The 14,022-nt window shown below is 54.7% G+C and overlaps 5 protein-coding genes across 5 annotated transcripts; 4 read left to right on the top strand and 1 right to left on the bottom strand.

Annotated features, from left to right (window-relative positions):
- Positions 1–3,034: 3,034 nt before the first annotated feature.
- G647_09275 (uncharacterized protein) lies at positions 3,035–4,020 on the top strand (the record flags this gene model as incomplete). Its single annotated transcript, XM_008733578.1, has 2 exons — positions 3,035–3,173; positions 3,236–4,020. 2 exons carry the CDS (start codon positions 3,035–3,037, stop codon positions 4,018–4,020), a joined length of 924 nt encoding a protein of 307 aa, XP_008731800.1.
- A 664-nt stretch (positions 4,021–4,684) lies between these two features.
- On the top strand, positions 4,685–6,111 carry G647_09274 (uncharacterized protein; the record flags this gene model as incomplete). Its single annotated transcript, XM_008733577.1, has 3 exons — positions 4,685–4,730; positions 4,788–5,494; positions 5,584–6,111. 3 exons carry the CDS (start codon positions 4,685–4,687, stop codon positions 6,109–6,111), a joined length of 1,281 nt encoding a protein of 426 aa, XP_008731799.1.
- A 718-nt stretch (positions 6,112–6,829) lies between these two features.
- G647_09273 (uncharacterized protein) lies at positions 6,830–7,918 on the bottom strand (the record flags this gene model as incomplete). The annotated part of the gene is made up of 1 exon (XM_008733576.1): positions 6,830–7,918. One exon carries the CDS (start codon positions 7,916–7,918, stop codon positions 6,830–6,832), a length of 1,089 nt encoding a protein of 362 aa, XP_008731798.1.
- Positions 7,919–9,293: 1,375 nt separating this feature from the next.
- Positions 9,294–11,633, top strand: G647_09272 (uncharacterized protein; the record flags this gene model as incomplete). The annotated part of the gene is made up of 3 exons (XM_008733575.1): positions 9,294–11,216; positions 11,272–11,460; positions 11,517–11,633. The coding sequence occupies 3 exons, from the start codon at positions 9,294–9,296 to the stop codon at positions 11,631–11,633; spliced, it is 2,229 nt and encodes a 742-aa protein (XP_008731797.1).
- A 405-nt stretch (positions 11,634–12,038) lies between these two features.
- On the top strand, positions 12,039–13,668 carry G647_09271 (DNA-binding protein, 42 kDa; the record flags this gene model as incomplete). Its single annotated transcript, XM_008733574.1, has 5 exons — positions 12,039–12,063; positions 12,190–12,223; positions 12,288–12,415; positions 12,538–13,377; positions 13,430–13,668. 5 exons carry the CDS (start codon positions 12,039–12,041, stop codon positions 13,666–13,668), a joined length of 1,266 nt encoding a protein of 421 aa, XP_008731796.1.
- Positions 13,669–14,022: the final 354 nt, after the last annotated feature.

Below are 14,022 nucleotides of genomic sequence, written 5' to 3'. Positions count from 1 at the left end.
GTCTACTTTTGGTAGGCGGGAAAACAGATAAGCACCAATGATCTGCGATTCGTACGCGTCGCTGCTCAACCTCGACCGGGTGCCATGCTGGTGGTTGAGTCTGGACCCGAAGGAAAGGGTCGTGGCTTACGAAACACGGCCCTGTAAATCTGGGGAAGTCAATGTCTCCCGATCACCCGGGGTTGGCCAGTCAGACAGCCCCTTCAGCTCTCATTCGACATGCACATGGAACCCGGGCATGCCGCGCACGCATATCTGCCCAAGCTACAGTATCTTCACTGTTCATGCAGGGAAGATCTGGTTCTTCTGCCTGCATTCAGCCGGCTGTGATCACTTGGACCGTGTGCTGCGTCGATTGAGCTGTTCCCTCTTTTCCGTTGTACAATCCCCAGACTTGCTTGGTCTTCAAGGTGTCCTTGCCGAGAATAAGCGGATATCAGGCCAACACTCGGCCGTGCTTGGACTCATCAGTTCGTCCCTCGGCTGGGGCAGCGAGGGATAGACCTAATGAGCAACGGACCCTGTGTTACTCCAGCCCGGGTACACAACTACCGGGCCGCACTCCATGCTCAGCAGAGATATGTCGAGTAAGCTGATAGGCAATCTCCACTTAAATACGTTCTTACGACGCTGTCCATACGACATCCTGAAACGAATTGGCGGGCAAGGCTCTCGGACTAATCACGCCCGCCACGGACAATGAGCACGGCAGCTCGTGCTGATGGTGCAGGTCGCTGAGCCATGAACGACGGCCGCAGAGGACTCTGCGGCTCAGACTGTTTCTTTTGAGCGAGAGTGAGACGGTCCAGTTGCGTACGCGTTGCCTATCTCTAACCAGTGGTGGCCAAACATGGGCAGAACGCGAGGTGTGCTGGCTCTGTCACCTGGTTGATCGTCTTTCTCGCTGTTGGCTTCACTGTTAGATTTTGATTGCTAGGATCCTCACGCACCGACAGTAAGTTTAGCTCCAACTGAGATCGAGGCTCGAATTCGCCAGAGGAGACACTCAGTCCAGGTTGACTGATCCATACCCAAGCTGCAAGCAATATCGACCTAAATACCGCCAGCAAATGTACTAACGCCGACGCTCGTGCGGGTTTTGGGCAGTTGATAGACCATAGTGTCTCTGCAAATAGGATCTTGGGCCGCAGCCGGTTGTATTGATCCAGCGAGGAATGTTAACTGAATTTCCACAGGTGGGACGATTCAGGCTTGTCAGTGGATGAGATAGAGCGGTATCTCTCGTCTGGCCCGGCAGCCATATCTCGTGCCTGACCGAGGATTGATCCATGAGATAACAACTGCTGAGGGCCATCGTGGTAGAGATGACCAGCGGTTCCACATTTGGCGGAGGGAGACTCCCCATCTGCAGAAAGTTGCATGCTATGGCCGTCATCACCACGGTCCTTTAGCACAGGCCTTGGGGCGGCCTTGCGACGAGGTCCAACTTGAATTCCATCATCTGCATGGCGGTCATTGTCCTAGAGCAATAAGTGAAGCAAAAATGGAGGTTGTATGAGCACAGAGATTCTGCCGTCTGATTTGTGCCTGTCATCAAGGCATTGCTGAGGCTCAGCTGAGGACACACATGCTCGCAATCCAAGAGCCTGTGTGGTTGTTTCGCCCTATGAGCGCTTCAACCTTGAAATTTGGAACGACACGACCCATATCTCCATGGAGTGATCCTGTCCCGGCAAGTATGTGAAGTAAGTCCGCGCGGAGAGCGATGGCGAAACATATTCTCCTTGCATGAGAGACCTCTTTACTGTTCCCTGAAACAGATAATGGGAGTGACGGCAAGCTAGCCGCAGAGGAGACTGTGTGCTGCGCAAGAAACTGCAACGGCGAAGGATGTACGCTGGTGCCGCTGAGACACTCAGCCTTTCGCACAATACGACCTCTCTAGTTAACTCATGGCATCCAAAGGCAGCGGCAAGTGAGCTACTCCGAACGGCGTGGCAGAGCCGTGCATAGCGGCAGAAATACGATCCCTCTCGAGGCGATAGCAGCATGAGGGCTGCATGGAAATTCTAAGCAGTTGTGCTGCATCAACGGCATGTGAGAAGTACCTAGGTAGGAAGCAGTAGTATTAGAAAGCAGTACCTCGTAGTGAGCACCGGGTGAGTTCTATGAGGAACAACAATGTCACGGCGTGGTTTCTCCTGAAGTCCCAGGCGCGGGCACAGAGACCAGGCGCAGCCTCATGTGCTGGGGAAGGCGTCGAGAGATCCTGTGAGTCGCCTGGTCCTTACAGTAAGTCCAGCCACCAATGGATCGTCCATTGTCAGGTTCTAGCCGACTATTACTCCTTTTCGAATCTCGGAGACGGCTCGTTCCCCAGGATCTACTCCGTACACCATGAAGTCTTTTGTTTACGCCGATGGCCCACTAAAGCTGCTACGAGTACTACTGTACGTACCTCCTACCGCCTTCTTCACTCTGGACCTGTACTTGTTCATAACGCCTTACTCGTTCTGTTTCCTCATCGGTTCACAACGGCTGATCTGGACGCCATCTGTGCAACGTTATACATGTTCTCGACTATTATCAAACGACGGTAGTGAAGAGTGGAAACTGGCGTTTGGCGACTTGATACTTGTCAGTAGTCAACCTGGCCAATAAAATCCAGGCGATAACGAAGCCTTATCGTTCAATCGCCGCTCATGGAATTTCCGGCTCCACGCGATCGTCGTCACTCTGTCTGCATTTGCGCGGAGAAAGACTCAACATGACCCTATCTTGTGATTTCGTATCGGCCTTGTCAACATGCAAGCAAGTCAAGTCTCTTGCCATTGGACAGATAGCCACAAGCTGAGACGGGATGGCAGCTTCTCCCATGGCTGCACGTCAGAGCCGCAGCATTGCAAGCACAGCGCGCGCTCGATCAAGTCCAAGGTTTGGCACATTACCTCAATACGACTTACCAGAGTGACGATATCGTGTGAGAATACTCAGTCAAGCTCTCGGTCAATCTCGCGACGTGTAGTGGTCCTGACGGCTCGGACCTTGTTCCATATTCTCTGCTTCGACCACAATGCCTGATTCGATGACTTTAGAAGAAGAGTCAGACCATTTCTCCCCGTACCGAGCAGATGGGAAGCTCTATGGCTTTGTCTGCGTGGTTACAGGCGCAGACATGCCTGTTGGACGTGCTATTGTGACTGAGTTAGCTGGTATGTGACTCCTCACTCCTTGGTCCACTGCTCGGTGGGACTAATCAATTCTGCTGGTCCAGCCCACGGCGCCGCCTGCATCTATGCGTGCACAGCGAACGAAGAGTCTTCAGGCCTTCCCTCTATCCTCTCCAAGCAGTACCCCAACACCAAGATCATCGACTATCCTTACAGCATTTCCTCTGAACAAGACACCCTCACCCTCATCGACGAAGCCCTCAACACCTATGGCCGCCTTGACGTCTGGGTGTGTTCCTCCGGCCTCTTGGGTCCTCCCTCCATCGACGCTACCACGCCTGCCGATCTCCAGAGGTGCTTCGAAGCGAATAGCCTGGCACCATTCTTCGCGCTGAAATACGCACCGCATGCGATGCAAAAGACATCCCCAAAAGGAACGTATCCCAATGCCGCACCGAAGGATCAGCGGTATGGGAGCATCATTGTCGTGTCCAGCACTGCGAGCACTTACGGAGGATGCTGGGGTCCGTGTTTCACCATGTCAAGTCATGCGGCCCTGGGCGTCGTGCGCTCCGGTGTCGCGGTCCTCAAGGGCACAGGAGTGCGGATCAACGCCATATCTCCGGGGCAAATCGACGTGGGTGTCTCTCTAAATGGATTCGACGATAAGAAGAATTTAATGAGTTACAACACGCAACTCCCTCCCGCAGCGTTACAGAGCCCGCAGATGCAGAAGCAGAACATCGGCCTAGAGAGGGCGGGCTTGCCAGCGGAGGTTGGCCGAGTCGCAGGATTCCTCGCCAGTGGGTTCAGCTCCTACATCCAGGGAAATAACATGGTTGTGGACGGGGGCGCGAGTGTCATGTGTCCTCTGATGGTGCCAATCTAAGGACAGGGGAGAGCAGAAGCAGAGAGGACGAATGAGGACCTCTGTGCTTCGGCTGAAGAACGGTTGAAGGCTTGACTCGTCTCCTAAGATTTTGTTTCTCTGAGTCTTGAGAATTTCCTCGTTGGACAGTTTGTACGGAGTAACTATCTAACAGTACCTTCATAACAATAAGAGTCGGTCCTGCTAGCGAAAAGGACTCCCTTTTGAAGTTCAGTCTGGGCACCGTATGATGATGAAGAAGCCATGGAGACGGACAGTTCATGATAAGGAATTAGTGCCGGTTGCGCTTTCAAGACGTGCTTGAACACATTGATGGTCTTGCTTCTCTTTGGAGCAGACGATATTTCGGGACGGGGTAGGCACAGGATGCTGATCGCTCCATATGTTTGGACGACGCTATGCGGCGGCTTGTCCTGGCTTCATAACGAAGGACCCTCATTCTTCACACCAAGCTCAACATCCTGTGCAACCTTCTACTGAAGAAGAAGGCCGCGTGAACGAGTTGAAGTGCAGAAAAAAAGGGCTGTTCGGAGAACCTGCCGTTTGCGTCCTAGATCCTGATTGGTTCCCTAAACTTTTTCGAGCATCGAGCACCGAAAGCAGCGAAAGCAGCGAACACTTCAACTCCTCTAGGTCTTGCGATCAAGCGTCACACGGTCGCAACATGTCTCCTCGCTCAAGAGGCGCCAAACGCGTCGTTAGTGCTCTTGGTATGTTCCCATCGCACTGGATAGTTTAGAGACGAAATGCTCACTGGACCGTTGCAGCCTCTCCCAATTCACTCCAGCACATCTGTTCTTCCTGCCTTCAGACGCTTTCACGAAGAAGCTACGCATCAGCAGCCGCCGCTCAAAGTGTCTCCCAAGATACTGCACCTCCAATCACTCAGCTTTCTCCCTTGGGCCCCGAAGCCTCCCTTGCACCTCAACCGACATTCGCAATAAAAGCCGGCATTGTGCTCTCGCGACCACCACTAATAACCCCCGACCCGCACCCCTTCGAAACAGCCTATTACCTCTATCAGCGGCGTCTCAATGAACGGTTGGTACTGCCATTCACGCAGTATTTCTACTACCGTCGCAACACGCCTGCATTCGAGCACTGGAGAAAACACCGTCGCGAACGGGGAGGCACCGCCGCCCGGGATATAGGAGCGTACAACGCGTACACGAAAGAGGCGTGGAATGATGAGGTCCTCGTGGGCGACGAGACAGGTCGTCCAGAACGGATTGTCGAAAAACTAATTGCCGAGGAAGGTAGGCAAGCAGAATTCACCGGGAGAGGCAATGCAAAGTACGCAGGGTTACGGAGGACGACAGAAGCGGATGAGAAAGGTGACTTGAGGAATTTGGAGAGACGATTGCAGCGGACACTGTACTTGCTGGTCAAGACTAAGGGGGATGGGAACGGGGACGAGAAGTGGAATTGGAAGTTTCCTTCTGGGCCCGTCGTTGGGTATGAAGGATTGAAAGAGGTCGGTTGCCGATTCCTTCACTGACTGTGGTTTTGCGCAAGGCGAGGGATCGGGAACGCGAAGTGAATGCTAACAGATGTATTTGACAGGCTGCGCAACGAATTCTCTTCACCTCCCTCGGCCCCAACATGAACACCTTCTTCGTCGGCAACCATCCCGTCGGCCACTCCATTCTGAAATTCTCCTCTCCACGCCCTTCTCCGTCCTTACCCCAGAGGTACATTCCCGGACGCGCTGCTCTGCCTCTCTCAGAATCGACGCCTGCAACAACTGAAATCTCTTCCACTTCGGAATCGCAGCCACTCAAACAAGATCTCGCAGCCACTCAATCGCTCATCGACGGCGAAAAGACTTTCTTCATGAAAGCCCGCATCATGGCTGGGCAAGCTGCCCTTCCGAACACCGCCGCTGCGAGCGAGAGCGAGGAAAACAAGACCGAGGATCTCCCGGCTGGCGTAGCGAAAGGCTCTGCAAGAGATAAGAAGGGCGTGGTCGTAGCCCCGGACATGGGCCTCGAAGAAATTCACGACTTCCGCTGGTTGAGCAAAGACGAGGTGGAGAGCACGGTGCATCCGGATTATTGGCGCAGTGTGCGCAACATGCTCGTTGCACAGTAGCAGCAGGAGCTACTGCAGGGATCTTGAGCATCATCCGTGTCTAGAAGGGTGGTGGAAAACGGCACAGGTGCATCAGCGTGGCAAGACACTGGCGGATCACTAGGTTCGCAGGGACTCAATCACGAGGTCTTCATCTTGTTCGCTGGCCACATCTTCACCGTCATAGAGACGAGCCCCCCCCAAACAGGCGGATGAGAGTGTTCTCAAGGAAGCATCTACCATGCGCGGTATGAATGACAGAAGCGATACGACGCTCTGCTCATGTCGCGATGGTTGTATAGCAAAGAAGGTCTGTACAATAAAGGAATTTCTTGGACGATTTGGTCCATTCTACATGTGTAATGTAGGAACAAACAGAGGCCATCTGCTGTATTTTAGACCCAGAAATCGAAAGTGTTGACCACACGATTGTGATCTCACACGCGGATATGAGCACGCGTAATGTCTTCCAGGCCATGCACGCATACATGACGACCCGTGCCAAAGTACAGTAATCCAGAAGCCGAATCGCAATGCAGTGCAGTGCTGGTCTGATATAAGTGCAAGGGAATATCCCGTCTTATCACGTCTTATCTTGTAATGTCCCGGCCTGATCTGTCCTTTCCTGTCCTGTCCACTCCTGTTGTACCTCTAGCCGAGCTATCTATCCATCCGATTCCAACCGCGACGAGAGATGCAGAAAGGAGAGAGAAGGGAAGAACTGTTCTCGACCCTGTCCTCACAACCGAACCAGCACATCCACGACCACACCGCGATGATCACTCAACCAGACCCGGTCGTCGAATCGATTGGGCAGCACGCCGTAGCACTGGACCATGTCTCTGAAGGGGTTATGTGCGTCTAGTTCCTGTCCCTGTCCGTCCAGAGACATGTCCTGCGGAACGCCCAGGTGGATGAAGTCGATCCTCTCGGCGCCCGTGGCGGCGGGATCTTCGGGGAAGCCCGTGAACGTGAGGTCGTTGCCGAAGGCGTAGATCTTGCCGTCCTCGTTGTCCGGGATCAGACGACGTGCGTCGACGAAGCCGGACCCCGGGCCGTTCAAGATCTGGTACGCGTCGCCGTCCGGGCGCGAGTTGAGGTCGCCGCATAGGAATGTGAAGCCCGGAGAGAAGCGGGCGCGGAGGCGCGACGCCACGGCCAGGATCACCTTGGCGGACTCGCGGCGGGAGATCTCGCCTTCGTTGTCGAGGTGGGTGTTCATCGCGAGGACTCGCTTGGTTGACGCGTGGTGTTGTTGTGAGCCATGTGAATGGGAGGCCGGAACCGATTCCAGCACCGCGCAAGTCAGGATGCGCACCGAGTCGGCGTCCCAGCCCTTCTTGCCGACTTGGCCGGTCTCGTTCAGCCAGACGGTCTCAAAGTGGATGCATTTCCAGGCCGACTGCCGGAAGAAGATGGGGCTGTATTCGCCTTTGGTCTTGCCGTCGTTGCGGCCGACTCCGACGTAGGTCCAGTCGTTGTCGTTGTCGTTGGCCGAGCGTGTCGCGGTGGCATTCGCGCTCGCACTCGAGCTCGAGGTGTTGAACGTTTTCTGGTGGAGGTCGAGAAGTTGTTCGTGGAGCACTTCTTGCATGCACACCAGCGTCGTGGGCGGCGCGAAGTGTGGCCGCGTGTGGTACTTGAAGTGGCTGGACAGGTGGGGGAATCGGTCGGGCCACAGTTTCTCTGCCCGGTCTGGATTGTCGGTCGCGAAGCGGATGTTGTGTGTCAGGATCCGGATTGGGATCACCGTCGAGGACGACTGCTCTGAGGTGGCTGCATCCCTGGTGGCGGACCCAGGGGGAGGAGGAGACGAGGCGTCGCCCATGGTGGGGTGTTTCGAAGTGAAGAAAGAAAAAGAGTCAGTGCACTGCGCTCTAGAGCAAACCCCTGGGTAACAAGACGATGGACGTTTCTGCAGCTAGGTTGAAGGATGCTCTAGCAATCAATCCCAGGTCGGGTCAGCTCGACTTTCTGTGCAAAGATATATTGTGAAGGAGTGGAAGCCGAAGTCAGGGCAATCTAGGAGGCAGGCGGAGAGATATAAATAGGTGTAAGTGACAATAAGATCTACTAGGGCATAGTGTCTATGGTGGTACGAAGTCACTGAGGACCTGGAGAGGACCTGGACAGAGAATGTCAACAGTGAACATGCTGATATTATCCACGTGGACCATGGCACGACGGTTTGCGAATGAGTTTCACAGAAGGCGTGGTGCGCTGTGATGGGATGGGAGGCTGTCGACGCCAGACCGTCCAATGATGTCATTTGCTTGATTCGCCGCTTTAACACCCAGAGGCCCGATTCCCGTGCTGGTAGTACTCGTGAAAGCTCAGCACGAGAAGACAATCACACTGGACCTGCTCAGTCAGTCCCATGAGAGCCTTCAAGTAGGCTTGGACTTCAGAGGCGGGTTCGGGATACTCTCGAGCACAGTGAATCCCGGCTGAGGATTCTGTCGGTCCTCAGCGTGTAACGCTGGCCCTTCGTCACCCTCACCACCTTGCCTGACATGACGGTCTCGAGCGACGCATCGATCCCCTTGATCACGCTCCCCCAGCCTGGTGGTGAGAAGGACGAGTGAGAGGCTATTATTTAGATAAAACAGTGGTTAGGAGGGAACTAGTTCTCCACTCGCTTTCTATCCAACACCTGGGACACACCACACTGGTCGACTTGCGCCGTGCTTCCTCATGACCGTACTCCAATTCAGGCATCTCGAGGAGTTGTCGTCGCTCCTACGGTAGTATCGCCTATTCTCTCACACGCTGAGCGTCGCTGCGTAGCAACTGAGGTGAGGGTGAGGCGAGACATCGGCTGTTTTGCTTCCGGAAAGGGTCTACGCTAAACCCAATCGAGGGATGGTGTCCTGTCGCGAACTGCGCCTGAGTCCAGCGTCCAGATTCGAGATTGATGCCATACCAACCCCATACATTGGCCTTGAGCGCATCGACTACAGCCGATCCGGACCTGGTATGTATCGATTTTCCGTCTCTCAGTGGTTGTCCATACTTCACTCCTCTCCCCTATGGTGTCGACGTGATATTGTGACTGCTCTCCAGCCTCCCACTCCAGTCCAATCTTTGCCTGCCCAGTTCCAATCGCCAGGTCTTCCGATGGCTAATCAAGACAATAGAAACGCGTCCCGCCCGACCTGGCCATTCAGTCACCGTCATACGATTCGCCTCCTTGATATGTCGCGATGAGCAATACTCCCGATGGTGCGACTGCGGTGACCGCGCCTGCGGAAGCCTCTGCCCAACCTCACAGCAACGACGAAACGATCGCGCAAGGCAAAGAACGAGCCAAAGAAGTCCTCGCAGCTTCTGGTATCGATGTCACAAGGAAGGATTCTACCACTGAGACCAACGGCCGCGACGCCAGTCCTGGGGCCACCCGAAAGCGCAAGCGCGAGACTCCTATTGATCGCATCCAAGCCGCCGAGTACGTTGATCGCGAGTATCACTATAAAGCCCTCTATGCGGAGCAGCTTGCCCATCCGGTAATATCGCAACAGAAAAAGCAAGAGCTCGCGCTTTATCAGAGCTTGCGACAGAGAAGAGAGCATGATCCTGGCTCCATTTTTGGCTATGGTTACGAGGGGTTCGGCAATCCCAGAACAGACGACAGAACCATTCGCGACCCCGTCCTGTATCCTCGACAAAGAAGACTGGGCAAGAGGAAGACTCTGCCGCCGCGAGTATCGCGAAAGGATCAGAACATCCAGGCCGAACAGAGCGAGGAACTGGTCCCTATCCGGCTTGACATTGAATGGGGCAAGATCAAGCTGCGCGACACTTTCACCTGGAATCTCCACGACCGAACGACTTCAATTGACTACTTTGCGGAGAAAGTGGTTGAAGATTTCGGGCTCGAAGTGCAGAACTGTCGTCCGCTGACCCAGTCAATAGCGAACCATATTCGTGAGCAACTGAACGACTATTGCCCTCAGATCTACGCCGATGACGAACCCTGGGAACCATCCCTTCCATACTTTGCGTACAAGAACGATGAAATGCGGATTCTCGTCAAGCTCAACATCACCATTGGCCAAAATACCCTCATCGACCAGTTCGAGTGGGAGATAAACAATCCCTTCAATTCGCCTGAGGAGTTTGCGCGGCAGATGACCAGTGATCTATCGTTAGCCGGCGAGTTCACAACTGCCATTGCACATTCGATACGCGAGCAATGTCAGTTGTTCTCCAAGTCCCTACATATCACAGGCCATCCATTCGACGGCCGCCCCATCGACGACCCGGATTTGAGGGAAAACTTCCTGCCATCCCCCTTGCCGACTACATTCCGTCCTTACCAGGCGGCGAAGGACTACACACCCTACCTGTACGAGCTCAACGAGGCGGATCTTGAGCGGACCGAGCTATCCATCTCTCGAGAGCAACGTAGGCAGAAACGCTCCACGAACCGTCGTGGGGGTCCGGCGCTTCCTGATCTCAAGGACCGTCAACGAACGATAAGATCCCTGGTGGTGTCTTCCGTCATTCCTGGGGCCGCTTTAACCACGGAGGAAAGCAGGATATTCCGGATGCCCAAGGCCACCAGGAAGTCGGTGCGCGGACAGCGAGACGGGTTTGAAGATTCGGACGAATCAGACAGTGACGACTCAGCCCCCGATTCACCAGCCATCCCGGCGCATCTGCTGCAGGGAGGCACTGCCCGAACTAGGGGTATCCGGAACGCCGCACTCACGGCAACGGCAGGTATAAGATCGAACTTGAATGGGTTCGCATCGGTTAGGTCGGCGACACCCGAATCAATAGCACCATTGCATCATGAGGGGCGAGCATCAGCGAGGAAGAGAGACTACAAGGAAGAGAGCGACGATGAATCTACACCGGAGAAGCTGATCGTCGTGCTTAAAGTTGGGAAAACGAAAATGCGGGAATGGATGCGCTCGCAGCGGCTCAGGGACAGAGCCGCACACATGTCGAACTTGTCAAACGCCGGCAGTCCTCGACCTGGCACGCATTCACGGTCTGTATCGGCGGCTCCTCTGAATCTCGTCGGCATGCCGCCTCCTCCCTCTCCAGCAATGGCTCCGTCCTCGGCTTCAACAGATATTCCCGGTGCAGTTGACGCCACAGCCAATCCAACGACCCCAGCGGTAAGTGTCATTGGATCCAGTTGCCACTATGTACGCTGACCACCTTTGCCTTCAGCCTCCGCCCCCGGAGTGGCTTGTTCAAGATCTACAACGTCTTCGTAAAATCTACCCGAATGACCGATTCGAAGCTCTCATGAAACATACCGCCGTTGATCCGGCCACCCAGAAGCTTGTTACGCCGAGCGAAGCCACTCGATCATTCCCGCACAAATATGTGCCGCGTATCAGGTGCTCTGACTGCCTCGTGAGTTCTACTCTGTTGCAACTGAGAGCGAACGGGTCGCTGACAGCTCATGACAGGGCAAGGTCTACCTACCGGGAGAGGGCTTGACAGCCACCAACTTTGAGTCTCACCTGAAGAACCGCAATCACAGATCCCACGTGGAAGCCCGGACGGCGAAGAAAGAGTCTACGTAGATCCAAGTCTAGGATTTGTGTACGCGGACAAACTAGATGTCTTGTCCACTGCATTGGAATAGTTCTCCTGCCAATACGGCTACGATTACGTGAATGGGAGTAGAGCTTGTTAAACCCCATGCTGCTGGTCTCATCGGGTCTTTGTAGTTCGGTCGGCCACGGTAAACTCATGTGAGAGACGGCGGTGGCCAGGTGGTACAGATGTCGTGTGCCATGATTCGACCAGGCACTGCCTGACCCCTGCCTCTACGTGATCTGCCTGGCTGGTTCCCCTCATCTGTGTTCAAGGCACGCACAAACACATCTTCAATTTTCCCCACCAACGCCTTGAGGGTTCGACTGCGACCACGAACCTTACCCTCTCCCTTGTCCACAAAGTCACATCGAGAACACTTTCTGGTCAGCATGGCGGACTCTGCTGCTGATGCCGGTACGTCAACCTACACCTACTTTTTGGCGCGGGACACGACCCGGCTCAGGGCACGCTACTCACCCCACCATGGTTGAAGGGCACAGCGGTCCGCTGCGAACAGGAAAGACTGACATACTCGGCCAGACACTTCCATCCTGAATGCAGACAATCTGACCAAGTAAGTACCTGTACCCACGGTCCATCACCTCTCGACTTTGCCCCGTTACTGACCTCCAGCTCAGGTACAAGATCGCGGCGACCATCAGCCACAAAGTCCTCGAGGAAGTCACCAAATGGCTGGCCGACGGGGAAAAGATTGTGGATTTGTGCATAAAGGGAGACGCCCTTCTTGACGAAGAACTGAGCAAAGGTATGTTGGCCTCTACCACGCAGCAGCAGCAGCAGCAGCAGCCGGGCTCACTGCATGGCCTCACGCGGGGGCTCGGTTGCCATTCAACGCTTGATTACAGGGCTAACGGAGAGACGATGCAGTGTACAAGGGCAAGTCGGTCAACAAGGGCATCGCCACTCCGTGCACGATATCACCTAGTGCCCACGTCACTCCTTTCACACCCCTGGTCTCGGATGCGGAGGAGGCAGCAACCACAATCAAGGCTGGAGAATTGATCAAGATCCAATTGGGAGCACAGATCGATGGCTTCGGTGCGATCGTGGGCAATACCGTGGTCGTGCCCAAAGAAAAAGGTGCCAAGGCAGATATTACGGGGAGAGACGCAGACCTGCTGCTAGCCACACACTATGCCAATGAACTGCTGCTGAGGTTGTTGGTCCCCCCGGGGCTGCTGGCGACGGGCACAGACGAAGAGAAGAAGAAGGCTGCGGCGGAGAAACCGCCTACGCAGACCAAGATCTCGTCGCTCGTCGACAAGATAGCCAAAGCCTATGACGTCCACGTTGTTCAGCATACCACTTCCTGGCTGTTCGAGAAGAACGAGATCGAGGGTAAGAAGAAGATCATCCTGTCTCCTGCCGACGGTGCCAAAGGAGAAGGTTCAGCAGAGGTCGGCGAGGTCTGGGGAGTAGAAATGGGCATGAGTCTGGGCTCAGGCAAGGTCAAGGAGCTAGACAAACGGTCAACCCTGCTCAGACGGACCACGACGACTTACGGCTTGAAACGGCCCAGCTCAAGGCAGGTTCTTTCAGAGATCGTCAAGAAATTCGGCACTTTCCCCTTCAGTCTACGGCAGTTGGACGATGAGAGAGCCGGGAAGGTGGGTGTGGTCGAGTGCATCAGATCTGGCGTGCTCCGTGAGTACAAGCCAGCGGCCGAGGCAGATGGATCACCCGTTTCGCGGCTCTTTACTACCGTTGGTAAGTTAGAGACGAATTTCACATTGGTATATCTTGCTAAGACAGGATTTAGGTATCACAAAGAATGGCCTGGTCCGTCTCGCGGCCCCTCCTGCGTTGGATCTAGATGCTGTCAAGTCCGACAAGAAGATCGAAGACGAGGAGATTTTGGCGATCCTGGAACGTCCGCTGGCCAAGTCCACCGGCTCCAAGAGCAAGAACAAGAAGAAGAAGAAGAAGCCAGCCAAGAAGGCCGCGGCAGCTGCTGAAGAGGACGACGACGATGACGAAGACGACAGTGACGATGAGTGAGTGCTTGGTACTCGTCCAGATCGGAAGGCTGGTCTGGAGTGACTGGCTTGCGCGATGGCCGTCCAGCAAGACTGTCTATGAGACATAGCTTCTTACAGATGACGGGTCAATGTGCACGGGATGACTGGGATTGACTGGTTGGGCATCTGACGCGACCAAGTCGCAACCGAGAGGAGCTGCGTTTCAGGTTGGCAGCATGCGACGTCAGTCACGCTGGCTTGTTTGCGGAGCTATCATCGAAGCTCGAGGAGCTGCAACGAGTCAATGAAGGAAAAAGACGACAGCAGCAACACGCTTATCATACAGAAGACGATGAATGAGAGGTGTTGTCAAGATGGTCCTTGTCTGTGCCTG

This window comes from Cladophialophora carrionii (assembly GCF_000365165.1).
Source record: "Cladophialophora carrionii CBS 160.54 unplaced genomic scaffold supercont1.9, whole genome shotgun sequence".
Lineage (NCBI taxonomy): Eukaryota > Fungi > Ascomycota > Eurotiomycetes > Chaetothyriales > Herpotrichiellaceae > Cladophialophora > Cladophialophora carrionii.
Note: the sequence above shows the minus strand (reverse complement) of the source record. Positions and strands in the feature narration are given on the sequence as shown.